The sequence below is a fragment of the Falco naumanni genome, chromosome 7 (genome assembly GCF_017639655.2).
Source record: "Falco naumanni isolate bFalNau1 chromosome 7, bFalNau1.pat, whole genome shotgun sequence".
NCBI classification, from domain to species: Eukaryota; Metazoa; Chordata; class Aves; order Falconiformes; family Falconidae; genus Falco; species Falco naumanni.
This window is the reverse complement of record NC_054060.1, coordinates 70,814,077-70,833,463: the sequence shown is the minus strand read 5'-3', so window position 1 is coordinate 70,833,463 and position 19,387 is coordinate 70,814,077. Positions and strand designations below refer to the sequence as shown.

General features: G+C 56.2%; 2 protein-coding genes across 2 annotated transcripts in view; one reads left to right on the top strand and one right to left on the bottom strand.

Moving 5' to 3' along the window:
* Positions 1-46: 46 nt before the first annotated feature.
* PEX16 (peroxisomal biogenesis factor 16) lies at positions 47-6,475 on the bottom strand. Its single transcript, XM_040601650.1, has 11 exons — positions 6,291-6,475; positions 6,114-6,149; positions 5,777-5,853; positions 4,372-4,505; positions 3,960-4,066; positions 3,390-3,470; positions 2,771-2,923; positions 2,379-2,451; positions 1,961-2,080; positions 1,686-1,750; positions 47-576 (listed from the first exon to the last, which is right to left on the bottom strand). The coding sequence occupies exons 1-11, from the start codon at positions 6,433-6,435 to the stop codon at positions 518-520; spliced, it is 1,050 nt and encodes a 349-aa protein (XP_040457584.1). The 5' UTR covers positions 6,436-6,475; the 3' UTR covers positions 47-517.
* A 57-nt stretch (positions 6,476-6,532) lies between these two features.
* LARGE2 (LARGE xylosyl- and glucuronyltransferase 2) overlaps positions 6,533-19,387 on the top strand; it is a 31,120-nt gene continuing 18,265 nt past the window's right edge. The window contains 3 exon segments of the mRNA XM_040601642.1: positions 6,533-6,605; positions 8,015-8,134; positions 12,221-12,387. The gene's annotated coding sequence lies outside the window, so the exon portion shown is untranslated.

The following is a 19,387-nucleotide window of genomic DNA, read 5'->3' as shown; positions in this document are numbered from 1 at the left end:
GATACGAGGGGATCCCATGCAATAAGGGAGAGGTCCTTCAGCTCGGTTCTTTCCATTCAGTCAGTTTATTTGACAGACAAGCCAGGTCCAAGCAGATAGGCCAGGCACGGCCAACACAAACAGGCTGCAGGTCAGCCTCAGTGCCATGAGGTAGGAGACAATGCTCTCCAGAAAACCACTACGCTGCCTGGCTTCATTATAATGCTGCTGTACAAAAGGAGAAAAATCAAGTGCTTAAAAAAAAAAGAGGTTGTCCCGTCACCATCGCTGCAGCCACAGAATGGTCCAGAGAAAGAGGTCGGAAGGGTCTCTCCACGCATATAGTGTCCATCATTCACAGTTAGATCTGTTGAAAAAAATTACATACACACCCCTCCCCACCCTGCAGAACAGGAGCTTCTCATTGATGGTTTAACTGAAAATTAGATGTGATCATCAACATCCCTCCCCCAGTCTACTTGCCCTCCTTAGAAATGTCCAGCCATGATCTTAGCAGAGAATAATCATCATCTTCGCATCAGCCCCAGTTATAGAAATAGATTTTCTGCCAAGCAGGCAAGTAATCCATCAGCGGCCCTGAAACAAGAGAACAGAGGGATCACACACATAGAAAGGCAAGAACTCGAAGCTGTATGTACACAAGGTACTCTTACACCCCCCCCCCTTTTCATTATGATACCCAACAATCCCAAATCTCCAGTTATACAACTCAGATGAGCCCAAGAACAGAACAGTTACTTTTGCCAAGATGGGAGACAACTCTGGGATGTGGTGCCAGAGATCAGAGCAGGACCAAGTGGGATGCAAACCACCACTCCCTCAGAGCTGACATGTCCCAGCTCCAGTGGGAAGCAGGGGTCTACAACGTGCAAGGGGAAAACCCACATGCAGTGATTCAGGACACTGCTGTGGCACAGGGAAGAGAGAAGACAACTCAGCAATAACGAGCAGGTGCAGACACAGAAGCAACTGCTGTAGAGTGAAAATGCTTATGTAGCACATAGCTTAATGCAGGCTCCAAAGCCTCTCTGAAATCACTAACTGGAAGAAGCAGCTCCTGAGCTAGCCAGATTTGTGACCTCCCCAAAGAAAGGACAATCCCACAATGCCAGGCTGATCTAATGCCACATCACTGCCATGAATTACTCCATGAAAGGCTTCACATCAGCAGGGAAGAGGGGGAGGTGGAATTCTGGCCCATAATAAAGGGATCCCTCTGGTGAAGGACTAGAAGACAGACCTGGTTTGGCCCTTTGATTTACAACTGGTTCCTGCCTGGGTCAATACCTCTAGGCACCTGTTTACCCCTCACGTCTGCACTGCAGACTAGGGATCAGGGAAAAGAGTTCAGAAACAGGGCTGCAGAGCAGGGCTCTGGTGCACCAGCTGAGGCGCAGAAAGGGAGCGCAGGAGAACAGGCCTAGGTGGCAGAGACACAGCTCTGCAGCCTGGGAGGGCACACAGAGGTTTACCCACTGTGGTCGAGCCAGGAAACAATTAATCCTTTCCTGTTCCAGTTTAAAATAAAACACAAGCATCAACACGGGGTGCACCGGTGCTAACCATTCTAGGGACTTTTCAATTCTTTCCTCCGGTTTGAAACCAATTGACAAATGTTCTGTCCAACTTCTCTGACTTTTCTCCACCCAAAATAAATGGGGGTATAGTAGCGGGACCCCACTTACGTGTGACAAAGCCAACTCCAGGCACATAATCAGCCAGCAAGCGCAGAAGGAGAAGGATCCTGCCCCTAAGAAGGGAGAGAGTATGTACGAGTCCAACAGGACACCTCCTGCCCCAGCTGCTGAATGCACGAACAGCAACGGCAGCTGTTACACAAGGGCTCGAGATTAACCTGCTCACAGGCACCCACACCTCTTCATACCTACTCACCCAGTCCCCTGACGCTATTTCTGTTAAAAGGGAAATTTTCAGAAAAAGCCCAGCAGGGGCCCCTTACTCTGAGTATCGGTCATAGAAAGGAGATCTCAGCAGGTAGTACAGCAGTAGGATGGTTCGTCGCCTCAGCTCCGCTCGCTCTCGCCTGTTCAGGTCTTTCAGATCACTCAGCAAGCTCAGACTGGAAGGAGAAGGGCAGAAAGCTAACTCACGGCAACAGCAGCCAGCAGGGGAAAAGAAAGTGGGTTTCTAAATGCCCTCCGTTCTCAGCTCCACACAGAGCAGGCTGCACCAGCTCAGAACAGAGAGCACCGTAAGTGTTGCAGAAGATACCTAAATGTGCCAATCTCCCAGCTAAAGACCAGCCCCTGTGCGTATTTCTCTCAGTAGGGCCTGTCCAGGGTTGAGGAACAGGGGGAAGTGTGATGCTCAGCCACCACCAACCTCAAGCACCGACAAAGACTCTTCCTCAGACTGACCTCGAGATGTCCAGGACTGCTGAGAGGAGCCAGGGTTTCCACGATCTCTGGCCCCACACTCCTAAACTTAATACTAGGAAGGCAGTCAAGGAACGGGAAGAACCAGAGGTGCCAAGCAAGAAGACAAGCAATCCCCCAGGTGCCAGCAAAGCTCTGCCGAGAGCAGAACACACACTAAGGCAGTGCCAGGGGCCCAGGGGAGGGGCTGGAGGGCTGGTGCCCACAGTTCCAGCGGCTGAGGCTAAGAGAAGGGGGGAGTCCCGAGGTCCCTGCCTCAGCAGAGCAGGGGCAGGGAGGGAGAAGCCTGGCATGGCACTGCCCCGCACCCGCACCACCCTCTGCCGGCACCCGGGTACGACGAGACCCGCACGCACGCAGCCAGGGCAGGATACGGTGGAGCAGAGGGCGGGTTATGTAGAGGGATTCTGCGATGGTTTCTTGGAGACCCAGAGGGGTGGGAGGCTGGTTCATCTCCTCTGCTCTTCGGCTCTGCGACTCCTCCCTCTGCTGGGGGGACCCCCAGTGCCGGGACTGCAGGGATGGGGCTGAAACAAGCAGATCAGCACATTAGCACAAGTAAAACCTTCCTGCTGCGCTTCCCCACGCCACCACCCCGCTGCTTTCTGCACTGTGAAGGTGTGAAATGGGCAAGCTTGAAAAGCTGTGCGCACAGGAACTGCTGTGGCTGTCCAGCACCCTCACAGCTTGTCTCCAGAGGGGACAGAGCAGGGAAGGGGTACTTGTAAAGGTCCATGATTCTCAAAGCATAACCACACTGACGGGTTGTCTCGGTCGCACATCTTGCTTGGGAAAATACTATTTAAGTGCTAGCCTTGCACACATGTCTGAATCCCCGTGGCTTTGACATACCCCAAACAACAGGGCCCAGTGACTGGCAATATATGTCCCAATAAAAGGTTCTGCTCTTTACTGCCCACACCCAGGTCATATGTAAAAGGGCACAGAGCCAAAACAGCTCAGGCAAGGACAGAAACAGGCTCAGCTACTCACTGCTCTGGAGAGAGCGCACAACACGGCTGGAACGCCTACCAACATAGGTCTGATCCTTCCCTGAGGAGCTGTCTTCCATGTCTGCAGGAGAAAACAGCCACAGGGGTCAGGCTGCAACGGAACATGCCTCACTCCAGAGCTGGCAGCATCCTTCCCTGCGTTGCCATCAAGAAGACCAGACCGAAAGTTTGATTTAGCACAAACCGGACCAGCCTGAAGGAGCTAACATGACGCAGAAGGTGAAAAGGTAAATTTGCCTGACATTGCCCAGGCCTAGGATCTTCTTCCTCAGCATCAGACCTGAGGACACTCAGCTTGACTCACAGTTCAGCCAGTGGTTCCAGGCTTAGACTCCTCCACCTCCTCCATCCAGACTGTAGGACAACTCTGCCACTAAGCTAACTCATGCTCTGCCAAGGGTAGAAAGTTCAGTACAGCTCAGCTTTGTGTACTGAAGCCTTACAGTTCCCTGTGCTGCCCAGGCTGCTGCTCTGACGAGTAACTGCTAGCAGGACAAGACATGTGGCCCACCAAGGAGCCGAGCTGATGATGACAGTGCCATGGGCTCACCTTGGGGATGGAGAGGCTGCTGCTGCTCCCTGTTCAACGGCACAATAGGAGGAGACATCTGGATGCCAGCTTTGTACCACAGCAGGAGCAGGAGACGAAGGATGGCTCTGTGAGCAGACACATGAAAACCTTCAATATCAGGCTAGGGAGCTGGGTTCCCATTGTGCTGGAAAGGTGGCTTCCACAGAAGTGGGAAACACTCAGGTCTGCTCAGGGTAGCTGGCAAGGCGAGCGGGGTAAGTGTCCCCTTCTGTAGCACAGTATCCAGCATGCCATGGGGCTCCACATTCCCCCAGCCTCAGGAACTGGCAGCTCAGCTCTGCGTGGGCTTTTTCCTGGGGTACTCCTGAGTCCCCTCCAGATCCCCTTTCCGAGCGCAAGCTGCCCCTTCCCCTCCGCCCACGGGACTTACTTAGCCAGCTGGATGAGGACAATGATGGTCCACCGGCCCATCTCCCCCCACACCCTGGCTGTCCCCATCTCTGCAAAGACCTCCACGCATTCTAGCACACTCAGCCAGGTCAGCAGCTTCTGCTGGGGCAGCGACTGCAAAACACAGAGGGGAGGAGGGGGACAGGATGCAGGCTCTGCTTGGGAGTTAAACAGGGCAGAAGCACAGCCCAGTTTGATGGGATCCTCAGAAATAAGCACCAGATGGCCTCGGAAGTCACAGCCCCAGAAACAAAATGTGGTGCCTCTGCTGCAGCCAGAGTCTACGCACAAACCGACTTTTCTACCTCCAAGCAGGGGCAGACCGAGACATCACAGTATCACACAGAGCTGCTACCCCAGAAACAGGGAAACCACCACAGCTCTATCTCAGCTTGCCTTCTACCCCATCTGACACAGCAGGACCGTCTCCTGGGTTGTGACACAGTGCCCGACTCAATGGCAAAACTCTCTCCTTCTCCTTGTCTTGGAGCTGGGATACACAACAAACCTCCTCTCTAGTTAGAGTCGATGCGGGAGGACACTTGGATTAGAGGGAAGGGGACCCAGAGTCCACAGTCACACCAGAGCAAATGCCTGCTGAATACAGCATCAGCCTAGATTCCAGGCACAAACCCCAAAACAGCGCGTGCTCTTCCAGCCTGGGTCCCTGCTCCCCATGCGGGACCTTGCTGGTGCTGTCAACCACAGGACTTAACCCGCTGAAAAGCATCAATAAAAGACAATACAGCTGAAATTCACTTTGGCCTTTAACAACCAGGGAAGCCAGTCTTCTGCGTTCCTGTTTGTTAACGCACCTGACACTCCAGCCAGAAAGCTGCCTACACCCAAACCCACACAGTGGGCAGGATTGCAACAGAAGAGGCCTGCCTGGAAAAAAACACTCTCCTCATTTCCCAAAGGGTCCAACAAGTGCTGGGAGCCAGTCTGGGGATCTTGCAAGAGAGACGGAGAAACAAGGTGCTTATGTTTCTTTTGCTAAATAGCATGTGCAAGGGAAGAGCCTAAGAGACGGAATTAGAGCTTTGGTGCTCCAGAATCACTGCTCTGGATGTAGTGATGGTTATTGAGCAACCCCTTTGCCTAGCTCTAGTTCTGGGCCTCTCAAAAACCCAGCGGAACTCCTGGTGCAAGACAGAGCCTGATTTCTGTGGTCCTGGGAGCGCTCTGGCCACTACACCAAACCACGAGCTACAGGGCTGGGCTGCTGTTTACCTGCACGCAGGGGTTGCTTCTGGCCTCGACACACCTGACAGCAAAGAGAGGCCACAGCAAAGACCTGTTAGTTTCTACAGACACTCCCTGAAAGCTGCTGCAGGGAAGAAAACATGCGTCCCAAATCCTCCTCCCACACATTCCAGCCTTACCACAGGCAGGCTCCGCTGCAACTCCTTTCGGAGAATCCAGTCGTTTAATAGCACGAGGAGGTTGGAGGCAGAATACACTACAGAAGGAAGAGAACACCGCGGTTACGGGATGCACAGAAAGCAAAGCACACCGGGCCCGCTGCCACCTCCCCGGGGAGAGGATGCGGGAGGGAGGGAGGGAGGGAGAGCAGCACGTCACGCAGATCCCCCCGTAGCTGCCAGAGGACGCAGCCAGGCGCGATGAAAACGAGGGGTCCTGGGAAGGGCCCCCCCGCGCCAGGGCCCCCCCCTCCCGCCCCGCGGTGCCCGGCGCCCCCGGCTCCCCGCCCCCACCTACCCAGCTCCGACAGCGCGTGCGAGTCCGAGAAGCGACCTGCGAAAGGAGCAGAGCGGCTTGCGGCTACCGGCTAGCGCCCGGCCCGGGGGGAGACCCCGCCGCCTCGGGCAGGTGCCGCAGCGGAGCCCAGGCCCCGGCCGCGGCGGGAGTCGCGGGCCCGCCGCCCCCCTCCCGCACCTGGCAGCAGGTAGGAGAGGCCCCGCACGGTGCCCTCCAGCTGGGCCGTGGCGGCCGGGTGCCGTCTCACGTACTCCTGGTAGCGCTGGCACAGCAGGCGCAGCCGGGCCACGGGGCCGCCGCGGGGAAGGGCCGGGGCCGCCATGGCTCCCGCGGCGGCGCCTTCCGGGGCCGCCACCGCGCCTGCGCGGCGCGCCCAGCCCGTCCTAGCCGAGCCCAGCGGAGCCGAGCGGGCCAGGCGCGGCGGCCGAGCGCCGAGCGGCCGATGGCCGGCGGGGCGGGGGTTTAAAGGAGCGGGAGCGGCGGCCGGGCCAGGTACGGGGCGGGCTTGGGCCACGGCGGTGAGCCGGGGGGCTGCGGGGAGCCCTGGCGGGGTGGGCGGGGGGCCAGGCGGGGCTGTGGTAGCCGCAGGGCGAGGAGCTGCGGCACGGGTCAGTCTGGGGGGGCTCTGGGAGGTAAGCCGTTCCTCCGGCGGGGAGGGGGTCGGCCCGCGCATGGGTCTGGCGGTGCCGTTCCCGGCGCGGGGGTCGTGGCTCTGATGGCGGCACCGGTTAAAAGCTCCCGGGAGAGAGCGTGGGCGCTTGGAGCAGCCGCCGCCACGTCCCCGGGGCGGGGGATTTACTGCCCTTCCCCCCCCCCCCCCCACACCCCCCGGGCCCCGTGTGTGGCTGGCTGCCGGCGGGCAGCGTCCTGTGTCACCCCCCTGCGCCGGGGGGCTTCGCTGCGGGGAGCGGGAGGTGCCGGCGGGCGGGCAGGGGCAGCGCCCCCCCCCCCCCCGCTTTTCCTAAGGCGGAACGGGCCAGCGGAGGAGGTGCTGGGCCAAGGGGCTGCACACACGGGCAGGGGCTGGGGAGGGGGCTTTGGGGCTGGGGAGGGGGCTTTGGGGCTGGGGGCCTGCCACCCTTGTGCTTGCCTCCTGTCGAGCGTGGCAGCAGCTCTCCCTGCCGGGGCTGGGGGGAGGCTTTGGCGGTGGGGGGAGGGGGGCACAGGTGCCAAGGGAGGTGGTCAGGGCCGCGCTGCTGGTGCTTCCCGGCTCCTTCCCGGAGCCCGTCCGGCCTCGCACAGCCACGCTCGCGCTGTACTCGTTACTGCGCTAACCCCGGGTTTACAGGCTGGGGGCTGGCTGCAGAAGGGGGCTCAAACCTGCGTTGGGTCCCACAGCCCCCCCTGCCATGCTGAGCGGTGCTGGGCTGCACGGACTGTGCTCCAGCTCTGGAGGGCATCGCCGCTCTGAGGCTCCTGGCCATCGCCACCCTGCCCGCTGTCCCCTCCGTGCTGTGTCCCGCTCCCTGGAGCTGGGCCTGGCCTTTGGCACACCTTGCAGCGCAAAGATCGGCAGCGGTGCACATGGGCACGGCTGCCCGCCTCCCTGCTGACCCTCTGAGGGCACGCAGCATGGGTGAGGAAGGCGTTTCACAGCCTTTGGCAGGTCTCCGGAGTGCAAACAGAGCTCTGCCAAGCTGCCCCTCCTTCCTCCTGTCCAGTTACCTCCGCACAATGGACACAGTGTGTGCCTGCAGCTTCCTCTGCAAGAATTACAGTTGCATGGGCAGGCACTTTATCCTTTCTGATCTCTTTCTTTTCTTCCCCCCCTTCCCCTGAGGGTTTGTTTTCCAGCAGGCTGAGTTCAAAAAGGGCACGAGATACTGCTGGCAAACAGTCTGGTGCTAAACAAACCTTTTTAGTCAGAATCACGTGGATTAGACCCAGCTTTCCATTCACAGGCAGCGCTACCTGTGAAAGCCTCTGAATTTTACGGTGGCTGAGCTGCTGGTGCAAGTACCAAGGTGGGTGAGAGAACACCTGGAGCCTGTGACGGAGGTCTGGAGCACAGCTTGCTGAGGGTAGGTGTGCGCTGCTGGTGGCTCTAGGGGCATATCCAGTGCAGACTGCTGGAGCTGCTCTCCTTCAAGGAGAAGCTCTATCTCTGCCAGACAGCAATCTGAGACCCGGCTGCCTAGGAGACTTTCAAAGACACCTTGTCTTCAGCCAGAGGTGAAGCTTGATGCACAAAGTCCTTGGGCTACTCCGAACAGCATAGCCAGATAGTGTAGCTCTGTCCCCGAGTGAGAAGCTTTTTGGCAGACACTCTTCTTCATCCCCAGCCTCCCTCCCTGCCACTGTCTGTCCCATTCCCCCTTTCTGTTCACCTCTCTCCTGCAGTGAGCGAGTTTGGAGGACAGTTTGAGTAGCATCGTGCTGCCTTTTTATGGTAAATACGCTGCAAGGGAGCACTGTAGGAGGGCTGGCTTCTCGGAGCAGCGGCGAGCCCATGAGACTGGGTGAGACTTAAATTGCCTTGGCTTATGGTGCCCAGGTTGGGGGTGGTAGGAGGTGAAAGGCTGCACTGAGGGGTTGGTTTCTCTCTCAGCCATACCCGGAAAGGTCTCTGACCAGCTCCTTTCTTAGCACTTAACTGTCAGTCTGGGTGCCGAGGGCTTGTACTTACTGGAAATCCACTGGTTGTAACTGAGGCCAAGTAGTTCGTATGCTGTGATGGTGAGGGGTGCACGCTCAGCACTAATAGTAGGAAAAGAAGCAAACCAAAAAAAGCAGACAGTCTGCCAGCCCATCAGTGGGTACAGTGCTGAAGTCCAGCTTGCTTGGCTGCCAGCATCTCCTTCTTTGCTCAGATCTGCGAGACCATGCTATTTCTGGGGAGCCTGAGTCCAGGCAGAGTGCTGCTGTGGATGTGAGGCAGCTCGTTCTGAGTAAGCCTGGCTTAAAACGTACGGTGCAGGGTGCTGGGGTAGGTGAGGATGTGTTCTTACAGCACCTGACAGCGTTAGAGCTGGGCAGCGGGATGTGGGGGAGTAGGCTCAGTGTGTCGATGCTTGGCTCTGTCTTGGGAGGTTGGTAGTTGGTGGGCAAGTGGATATTCTCCCCAACCATGTTGTCCTGCTGTCCTTCCACTGCCAGAAGGGAAGGAGCGTGAGGTCAAGGATGCGGCTCTTTCCCGCTGTGGCTGGAAGGGAGCAGTCCTGGTGTGGGATGAGATTTCTGGCCCTGTCGCCTTGGGGCATCCCTTCCTGCCCTGTTCAGCTCCCGCACTGCGGTGTGGCCGTCTGTTTTCTGTGCTTCTGGATGAGCTCAGCCAATACTTTGGGATAGCTAGGGATAAATTGTGACTCGCTGCAAATAACCTGTAGATAGAGGCATGTCCAGGGAGTATTTTAGTCCCTGACACATGAGCCCTGCCTAGAATGGAAGGCCTGATTCACTCATGGTATCTCTCGCTGGTGGCCAGCACCTTTCAGGACAGCTCCAAATCTCTGTCCAAATGAGGAGACAAGGGCAAGGAAGCGCACCAGGCTCCAAGCACGGCATTGCTGGTGGTGGCAGCTTGCACCTCTGATCTCCAACAGGCCCCCTGGGGCCTGGAAAAGCAGCAGCTGGCAGGGGATGTCGGTGGTGTAGTCCTTGAGTTTCTGAAGTGTTGCTGACAGGTCTATTGCTTGAAGCGGTAGTCTGAGGGGAAGGGAAGCCCGGGTCAAACAAGCTTAAGGGGCCTTTTAATGTGTGTTTTGACTCGGAGGCATTTTGTTGCTGTTCTCTGTCAGGGTGCCCCTGCCCCTTCCCAGCTTAGCTGAGACTTGGCATCTCAGGAGAGGGTCTTTTTGGCTTCCCAGGAGGAACAACACGTCTGGCAATATGCTCAGAGCCCTGCTGTGAGATAGCGACTGCCTCCAGATGCCTTTTTTCCAGAAAGCCATTTAGAGCCCCAGGCTGTTACTTGGGTAACTCCCTTCCCTGATTCATTGGCAATGTGCAGTCTCTCCTGTAATATCCCAAATCTGCCTGTGCTAAAGGCTGGGAGGGAGAGGCCGTATCTTTTAATAGCCATGTGATGCAGCTGGAAAAAACTTCTGGACATGCAGTTCTCTGGTGGCCGGAGTTAATGGAAACACTCCAAGGGAGAGATGCAGCTGGGCCCTGAGGGAGAGGGTGCTGCAACTGCTTTTGGGTGAGGGAGGCAACTGGTTGTGGTTTCTGCTCTGCCTTTCCTCCAGCCTCACCCTAGCTCCCCTCACCCCACCTGGAGAAGGCGGCAGATGTGGAGATGAGTCCCACCACGCTGCAGGTCTTGCAGGTCCCATGTGCTGTGTAAATAGCTGCAGGTGGCTGGGTTGCAGCTGTTGGATGTGGGCTCCACCCTGGAGATGAAGCTCTTGCCACGTGCGCATGGGACATCTGCTTTCCTGGTGACGCTGGTGACTGCTGTGGCGGACCCCGCTGAGCAGCACCGCCGTGTGTGGCAGGCACGTGCCCGCCTCTCCCCGCTCAGTATTAGCTCCGCTGAAGGTGCCTTTGCTTTTCCAGTTCTTTGCTATTGAACCTACTCCGTCTTGTTGCCAGCAGCTGCTTCTTCCTATCCCAGGTGGGTGCTGGAGGCCTGGCTCTGCCTTGCTGAACGGCTCCCTGGAAGTGCAGGGCTCTAGTAGCACCAGAGGGAAGGTTGTGACTGCAAAAGGGGTGGGTGCCAAGTGGACTTGGTGCTCTGGTTCATATCCTGTGCCCCCTGCTCCAGAAGTATCAGTCTTTGAAGCTGCCCCCTTAGACCCCTTTGGTCTCGGGTGGAAGCTGATGGGTTAGGACAAGCTGGGTGGGGATGGCGAAGGGGAGAGATGTCTGTTCACTGATGTGTACCATAGTGTCCATACGTGTCCTCTCTCGCTGGTTGCCACCTTGTAGCCAGACTCTGAGAGATTCCCAAAGCAGAAGTAGCATCAGGCTTTGTTGCTGGAGGAGGGTTTTGCCGATCAATTGCAGTGCTGTGTGTGTGTTGGAGCTGCTGGGTCTCACCGTTTGGGTAGCAGCTGTTGTAAATTATTTCTGATTTCCTGCCCTTGTTGAGATTGATGTCACCTCCCTTGTTTCATACTGTGCTGTGCCAGGCTGACCTAGGGTTTGCTGTGGCTAGAGGGGTGCAACAGGGCTGTTGCCCAGCACATTGTACACTTATTTCTCTGTTTGGGATTTTAAAACAGGTGGGACAGACCAGAAGGATGGTTTTGGTAGGTCTTACCTGCTTTGGTGCAGGTCCTGTTCCTCCTGCCCTCACAGATGGAGGGGCTTTAAATCACAATTCCCTTTTCTTCTCTGATCCCGTTGCCCCAACTTACTTGTGTGGCTCTGTGCTTCTGGTTTAAGCTTTCTCCTCGTGAGGAGATGATAATCCCTGTAGCCTCCCCGGAGAAGGGCTCACCCATTCCAGCCTGCCGTTGTGGGGTGCGGGCGCCCAGCTCTGTGGGAGTTAGAGGAAAGGGGTGCACTGGCAAGATCCCAACAGAGGAGGAGGAGGATGATCCCCTGTTCCACTAAGGATGAGTGACATGTGCAGGCTGCTCTGCTCTCTGCATCGTAAGCTGCCTGGTAGTTTTTGCCTGCCTTCTGTCTCCTCTGCCTTTATTCCTTCTCTCTCCCTTCTGTGCATCTCCCTGGAAAGATCCCTTCTGGGACTGCCCAGGGTATGTTACAGGACTCGGGTTATGGGACATGATAGTTGATCCCTTCATTGCCTCACAAGCCAAACACTTGGTGCTGCTATCGTGTTTGGGAGGGGGCCAGGGAGCTTGCGTCCCACCCCCAGCTCCTCCTGCTGAAGAATGAGTGTGAGAACTCACATGTGTTGTGATGGAGGATGGTGGCTGTGGCTCTGCCAGCACTTCTGGGTACACTGTCCAGTCCTCCTTGTGTGGGTAGGGCACGTGCTACGGGGCAGTGCAGTGACCTGGGACTAGGAACGTGCAGCATGCAGATCTGTCTGGGTAGCCTTGGGTGACACCAAGCTGTGCTTGTAACAGGCTGGAGGAAAGGGACAGGACCAAGGTGTTGGGTGCTGCTGATCTGTGACACTCCTGGCTGTTCAGGGCCCTGTCCCCCGAGCTCTCTTACGTGGTAGATCTTCACGTGACTGTTTTGTCTTTCAGGTTTCAGGTGACAGCAACCTCCAAAACCCTCAAGTACAGCTGAGATGTGTTATCTGCCCTGCAAGCTGATAATCCCTGGTTAAGGGTGGTCCTCACAGCCACCACCAGGTCCTGCCAGCTTTTCCAGTTGTTGCCAGGTATCCCCGCGACATTGGCAGCCTCCAAAGGTTAGTTATCTTGCTTGTTAAGTGGGCGGTTTACATGTGCTCGCTCCCTTCCTGTCTTAGTGCTTCTATACCCAAATTGGTAAACGGGTGATAATTGCATGGCAGAAGGTCTTGGCTCTGAGTGTTTCTTCTCTACTGGGCATGTGGGTATTTAGGGGGTGGGTTCTGGAGCACTTGTAAGCCCCCGTGGCCCAGTTTTCTGGAGGGAAAGACCAGATTCCCTGCAAGAATCCTTGGAACAAAGCGTGGTTGCATCTTCATGGCTGTTTCAGCTGAATTTCCCTTTAGTGTGCGTGTCGGGATCCTTCTCTCCAAATGCTACTATGGTCTATTGCTTGTTTCTGGTGTAGCGGGCAGCGGGTGACTGGGAGCTGGAACAAGCTCCCTGGGCCAGGAGAAATGGGAAGTCTCCCTCCTGGAGGCTGGGAGCTTCTCTTGGTGTTATTCTACCATAGCAGCTTCTTTTCTCCCTGTCCCTTACACCAAGCATTTCTGTGGGGCCACTGTTCTCAGTGGCCACCTCTCTCTCCTCTACCCCTCATTAGTGCAGGGCTTGGCATGCCAGCAGGAGGGAGCCTCAGCGTGTCTGCTCCTTGATCGGATTTGTCAAGGCTCCTTCCCTTTTCTTCCTGTTCATTGAGGGCTGAAACAAAGCAAACAGAAGAGAGGAATTCCAAAGAATAGAAGTGAGGGAAGAGGGAGACGCTGGAGTGACAGGCAGCCCCTGCGCACAGACACCCCCCGCCTCAGTCTAGTGGGGCAGAGCATTTCGGGAGGCGAAGCCCTTCCCCAGCACTTCTGTTCTCAGCTACACCACCAGCCTTCTTGCTTTCCATGCTGTGGGTCCGTGGGGTGTCGCAGCCTGGAAGGCCTCTCTCCCCACTGCTTAGGTAGTTTCCCCGGTGAGGCTGTCGCCGCTGCGTGCCAGCGGCAAGAGATGAAGGCTCAGGCTTGCTGCCTCCTCTCGATACAGGCACGTGGGTCTGAACGCAGCTCGGGGGAAACGGGCCATTATTTGAACTGCTTTGTTTGTCGTGGGCTGTGGTAGAAGGTTTCCCTCTTTACCTGTGCCAGGAAAATTCCCCTGCCAGGCAGTCCCGAGTGAGCCCGGGGCAGAGCTGTGTGCCAGGGCAGCAAGGCACCGGCCTCTCCCCAGCCGGGAGCCAGATAAGCGCTCGAACAAGGCCCTTCTGTGCAGACAGGTCTGTGAAGCGAAGACAAGCGTGGCCTGGCACTCCCGTTCCCAGGAAGCGGGGCGCTCCTGGCCGGCCAGGTGAAGCTGCCACAGGTAAAGCTTTGTCCGGTCTGATGGAGCCCTTTGTTCCCTCCTCTGCCATCCCCAGGCCATCATGCATGTTCCCTTTCATCCTGCCCTCGGCCCTGCTACGGATTGGATCGGGGAGGCGGCAGGATGCTCAGCAGCCCTGGCATAAAGCACTTGAGGTGAAATACAGCCCTACCAGTGACCCCCCTCCCCTTTCGCTGGAGCCACAAGGAACAGCCTTTAAGCCACAGCCTCTATTTCCTTTCCTTCTTTCTCCTTGTTCTCTGCCTTCTGGCAATCTCTATGCTCTGTGGTTTAATTAGAGAGTGGAGTAAAGTGCTTAGACTCCAAAATGTGCAGATTAGGGGGTTACTAATCCTCTTCCTTAACGGGTGCTCACATCCTGCCCGGTCTGTTATCGAGCTTCTGTCCCCAGAGTGGAAACTCAGCCAAACTTGAGACCTGTACCTCTCCTCTTATTGCTGCTCAGAGGAGGGAGGGTGAGGGGTGACAGGAGAGTTGGGGGGGAGGAGGGAAGTGAGCTGTGGGCTTCCAAAATTCTCAAGGTGGGTTTGTAGTCAGCATTGGCTGTCTTTGCTTCATGTGCCCTGGCTGGTTTTGGTGCTCCAGGAGCAGTAAAGCAAGGGTTTGATGTTTTGGTTTTGGGTTTTTTTGAGTGCTTTCTTCCTGTTCTGGCAAAAAAACCCAAACTTTCCGTTGGAGGAAGCAATTGCTTCCCTGTATGTTTATTTGCTGGGTGATTCAGTTCAGGTCTTGTGCCTTCCCTGTGCACGCACACCTCTCCCCATGTTCCCAACTGTCTCTCCTGCGCTTTTATTCCCAGTGTATGCCCAAGTGAGCTGTGCTGCAGCTTTGCTGAAAGCACAGGGCTCCCCACTGAGAGCTGGAGGCTGGTGCCTGGCAGTGCTGCGTGAGGCCGGTCGTATCCTCATTTGTGGAGGCTGAGATCCCTTTATAGGACATATGCTGTCAGTGTGAAGGGGAAGGCAGAGTATTTGCTGTTCCAGATGGAGGCACCAGCAGGGAAGAGGGAGTAGGGAGGGCCAGTGTGGTGGGAAGGGTAAGACTCTTCCTGGAGGTAGGAGGGAAACTTGACCCTGATGGTCAGAGGATGGGCTGAGCTCTTACGCCTCTGTCCCACTCCTGGTGCAGGCTGGGTGCTGCACAGAGGTTGCTGTGGATTGCAGAAGACATGGGCTTTTGTCCTGAGCCACTCATCTGCTGCTTGCTTGAGTTGAGGTACGCTGTTTCTTCCCTGCCTTTGTCCTTGGTGTTTGCAAGTTCAGGGTTTAGCTCAGCAGTGTGAGAAGCCCCAGGGATGGGAACACAAGGAGCAGCAGCAGGGGAGGAGTGCTGGGAGTGGTCAGTAAGGAGTTTGGGAGCATTCTCCTTTCCATTGTCTGGCTTTGGGAACTGCCTCCCCTCTTGGATCCACTTCCCCTCCTTTTTTTTGCCCCTTTCAGTTGCTACCTCATTTTCGGTTTGTGGAATGCCCCAAATGCTTTGTTTGCAGATAAGTTTGTGATCTCTTAGCCTAAGCAGAAGCTCTTCCTTCACAATGTTGTCAGAGCCTATTTGCAATGTGTAAGCCTCTCTATAGCTCGGGTATTGCCCAGGGCACCCTGAGTGGACAGCACTGTTGCTGCTTGGGTTTTTTAGAGCCTGTCCTGAGCCATCCTGGTCCGCTATTTATAGTGTGGTTGTTCCATTCCTGTGTGGACAAGCTCTGCTTTCAGCCTTGCTTGGGCACTGGTGCCAGGAATAGCTCTGGGCAAGGAGCACTTGGGAGTTGGCTGCTTGAGCACGGCTCCCAGTTCAGGCCGGTTCCTGGTGGAAGAGGCACCGGGCTGCACCTGTGAGCTCTGGCTCTCGGTGAGCGTCAGCCCCCTCTGTGGCACAGCTGCTTTTCTCGCCGGGGAAGTGAAAGGATTGCCTTTCCTTGTCAGGTGCCCCGTGTGTGTGCTGGGCTCCCCTGTGCTGCCGAGGCTGCCGGAGCAGAGTTCGGCACTGCAAGAGATGGCGTCTGGAAGAGTTGCCGCAGTGCCAGGTACCAGTGGGATTAGCGAGGGACCTTGGTGTGATGTGCATGCACCATGGAGCGCAGTTTGTGTGGGAAGCCCTGCTCCTACAATGCCCTTCAAGCACTGGCTGTGACCTCTTGTGTGTCCTGAACTGCTGCCCACTGGGACAGGCGGATGCCTTTTCAGCGGGGCACCTGGCGTTCCTCATCCCTCGTCCAGGGCCCTGCTCTCCTTCCCCCAGGGGAGCGCTTGCAGGCCTCGAGGGAGCCCGAGCTGAGGTCTGAAAGGAGCCTGCAGCGCAGAAAACATCAGCATCCTCTTGGCACTGCTGCTTGGGCAGAGCTGCTCTGGCCCTTTGGCTCGTGATGCTCGCAGCTTGTCTGGAGAGCAGAGCTGAACAAATAATTAATTGCTTGATTTAGTGCCCAAAATGAAAAGCTGTAGGGGGAAAAAACCCAACACAGCCAAGTTTGAGAGACCCTTTATCTTTTCTTTTAAACGTAATGCAGCTCAATTTCAAACAAAACAATGCAAAATGAGACTTTTTGCTTGGAAAACAAAGCATTTTGTTCTTGTCCAAAACTTGTTGTGAAGTAGCGAATAACTCTGAGTGGTCTGGAAACTGCAGTTTTCAATCAATAACTATTCAGCTGAAAACACTTACCCAGCTCTGCCGGTGAGAATGCATGGCAGGCACCTGAGGGCCTGGCTCACAGCCATGCCCCTGGCAACTTCCCAGAGGTGGCAGGGAGGATGGTGTCGAGCCTCTTGTGGACTTTTCCAGGCAGAATGTCGGTCTGGGGTTGTTGGAGTCCCTTTGCATCTTTTTTTTTTTTTCTTTTTTCTTTTCCTGTAATTAACCTAATTAATTTTGCAGGAGGTGATGCAGACTCCACAACATGCATAGCGGTTAGGTCTGGTCAGATGTGCTGGGATATGGTCTCCCTTGTCCCACTGAGGAGCAGCTCCTGGTGCAGGGTTGTTCAAGAGCATTTCAAAGGAGTGGGGGGATCCCCTCTCGGTCCTACCTGTGGGCACTGCTTGCTGGAAACTTAAGGCATCAGTAGTTCACGGGGTGGAATTCCCAGCCCTTTGCTGTATGGGGCATGATGCCTGCTGGGTGCTCCAGCTGCAAAGCTGGAGGTGGCAGGGGACTTGCTGCTGACCCTGCTCGGCTGTGACCCCAGGAACTGCCGTCTGCCGCAGGCCCGCGGCAGTGGAAGTGTCAGGAGATGGCAGGGGTGAACAGGTATTGATGCCTGGAGCATATCCGGAGACCGGGACACGGTGAACGTAATGGATTCGGAGCTAGCCATTAGCTGCAGCACAGACGTCAGCAAAAATGCAGATATTAGAAACCTAATACCGGCAGAGGGAAGGGAGCTGGAGATCAGCCCAATTGCTGCTCCTCTTCTGTTTCAGAAGGCAGATGGGGTCCTCCTGCCCCTTGTAGTGCTCCTGCACAGTGCCCAGGCTCGACCCCTCCTGCGCCTCGCTGTGCTGGCCAGGGGAGCACGTGGAAGAGATTTGAGGCAGGACTCTGCAGCCTGTGTGTTAGTGTCAAAGCAGCTGTCCTGAGTCAGGCATGTAGCATCAGGATCATTTTGGTTGGAAAAGACCTTCAAAATCATGAAGTCCAACCGTTACCCCAGCACTGCCAAGCCCACCACTAACCCATGTCCCTAAGCACTGCAGCTGTGCATTTTTTGAACGCTTCCAAGGCTGGTGATGCCACCACATCCCTGGGCAGCCTGTCCCAGTGCCTGACCACCCTTTCTGTGAAGAAATTGTTCCTAATATACAATCTAAACCTCCCCTGGTGCAACTTGAAGCCATTTCCTCTCATTCTGTCACTTCTTGTTTGCGAGAAGAGACTAACCCCCATGTGCCTACAACCTCCTTTCAGGTAGTTGTAGAGAGTGAGAAGATTCCCCCCCCCCCAAGCTTCCTCATCTCCAGGCTAAACAACCCTCAGCTACTCCTCGTAAGACTTGTGCTCCAGTGCTCCAGCCCCTTCCCCAGCTTCATTGCCCTTCCCTGGATGCGCTCCAGCAGCGTGCTCCATCAGACCCAGAAAAAGGCCAATGGGCATTGCTGTTTCACCTGCCGAGTATCCTCTTGGCATCAAGCACCTTACAGACCAGGGAGGTAAAGCTGGGAGCAGTGTGTTGAGCAGGTATCTCCTCTGTGAGCTTGTTGAGGGTCTCAGCAGCACATTGGCAGGGTCTCACAGCAGGAGGAGGCTCTGGGGGTCACCTCCAGGTGCCAGTTTGCAGGCTGGGGGGCTGGTGTATCCCACTGGGCTGTGTGGGAAATGGGCTGGGTAGGAAAACCACGATGGGTATGGACATGCAGGGTGCTCCCTCGCCCCGAGCCTGGCGCTGCGGGCATAGGGCTGGCTGAGTGCTGGGGTAAGGTGGTCTGCTGCAGAGCCGTGCTCGAGGGTTGGGCAGCCCTTGAGTGAGGGGTTTCTTGCCAGCAGGGGTTGACTTGGTTGAGAGTTACAATTTGGTCCCCGAGAGGTGATCCTTACTTGTAGCCTGGGGTGAGACTCAGGTGGTGATGTTGGCATGTCTGGGTGGGTGTCCTGGGCAGGGTGTCCGGTGTCCTGCAGCTCTGCTCACACACAAGCTTTCGGGGTCTATACCGCTGGTCTGGTGCTGCAGTGAGGGACAAATGTAGCACAGGCAGAGGGGTGCAAGACAGCTTTCTGCTGCCCTGCTGTCCCCACAGACATGGTTGAAGGCTGTTGCCAGCTGGATCCTTGCAGCTTCTTCCTGGGCCGAACAGGATTGCGAGCGCTTCGGGACCCTGGTGTTGGGTGGGTGGCCTCTTGCCTTGTCCGAGAGCTGTGGCAAACTGCAGCTGGCCAACTGGTAAGCGTTGCAGGATGTCTGGTAGACTTAAACCTCCTACGCAACACTTGTGCGCTCTGCGGTGGCAGCGGCTCCCCACAGGTGCCCTGCACAGCCCTCTCTCCAGCTGGGGCTTTGCTGGGCAGCTGAACCCAGTGGCCGGTGGCGGGCAGGGAGACTGGCTGCCGTGATGCTCTGCAAAAGCCGACTGTCTAGCAGGGCCTTGTGACTGGAGTCCCTGCCAAGAGGAATTACTCCCTGATGCATTCCTGGGGTTTCAGACATGGAGAGGTAAGCAGTGAAGTGTGTTCCTGTGTCAGACCCAGCCTGAACTTGCTTGTCTGGAGACAAGGAGAGTCTGGTGATGAAAGTCCCTGCTTCAGCCAAGCTCAGAGCTTCAGCTAACACCCTTCAGAGACTGTTAGCTCCTCTTCCCCAAGTGCTGTGCCTCTGTCAGAGAAGATAGCTTTTCAGTGTGACCTTTGCAGAACAAAAAAGCTGAACTCTTAGAGCAGCAGGACTGTGTGTGGTGATAATCTTACGGGCCTGGGGAAAGGTTGATGCAGATGAGAATGAGCTGTAACTGAGGCACAGCTGACTGCTGTCCCAGGAAGATCTTCACCTTCCTGGGACTTTATCTGCAGCTTGGTGGTGTTGGAGGCAGTGGGGAGCTGGGGACGCATTCTTTTACAGCTCATGTGTTGGTGTCTGACTCTGTGGCCACTGCTCAATCCCATCTGTAGAATATGGTGGCCGTTTTGCCATGGGTTGCTCTTTCCGGGGAGATACGAAGGTGAAATTCTCACTTAAGTTTTGCTTATCATAAGACTGGGGAGGGA

What these genes read in the sequence shown, in the direction of transcription:
- PEX16 (XM_040601650.1), bottom strand. Translation starts at nt 6,435, where the DNA reads ATGGCGGCCCCGGCCCTTCCCCGCGGCGGCCCCGTGGCCCGGCTGCGC. An exon ending in TGCAGCGGAGCCTGCCTGTG is followed by an intron (nt 4,506 to 5,776) that starts GTAAGGCTGGAA and finishes TGTGTTTTGCAG; the next exon opens with TCGCTGCCCCAGCAGAAGCT. An exon ending in GCAGCCTCTCCATCCCCAAG is followed by an intron (nt 3,471 to 3,959) that starts GTGAGCCCATGG and finishes TTTCTCCTGCAG; the next exon opens with ACATGGAAGACAGCTCCTCA.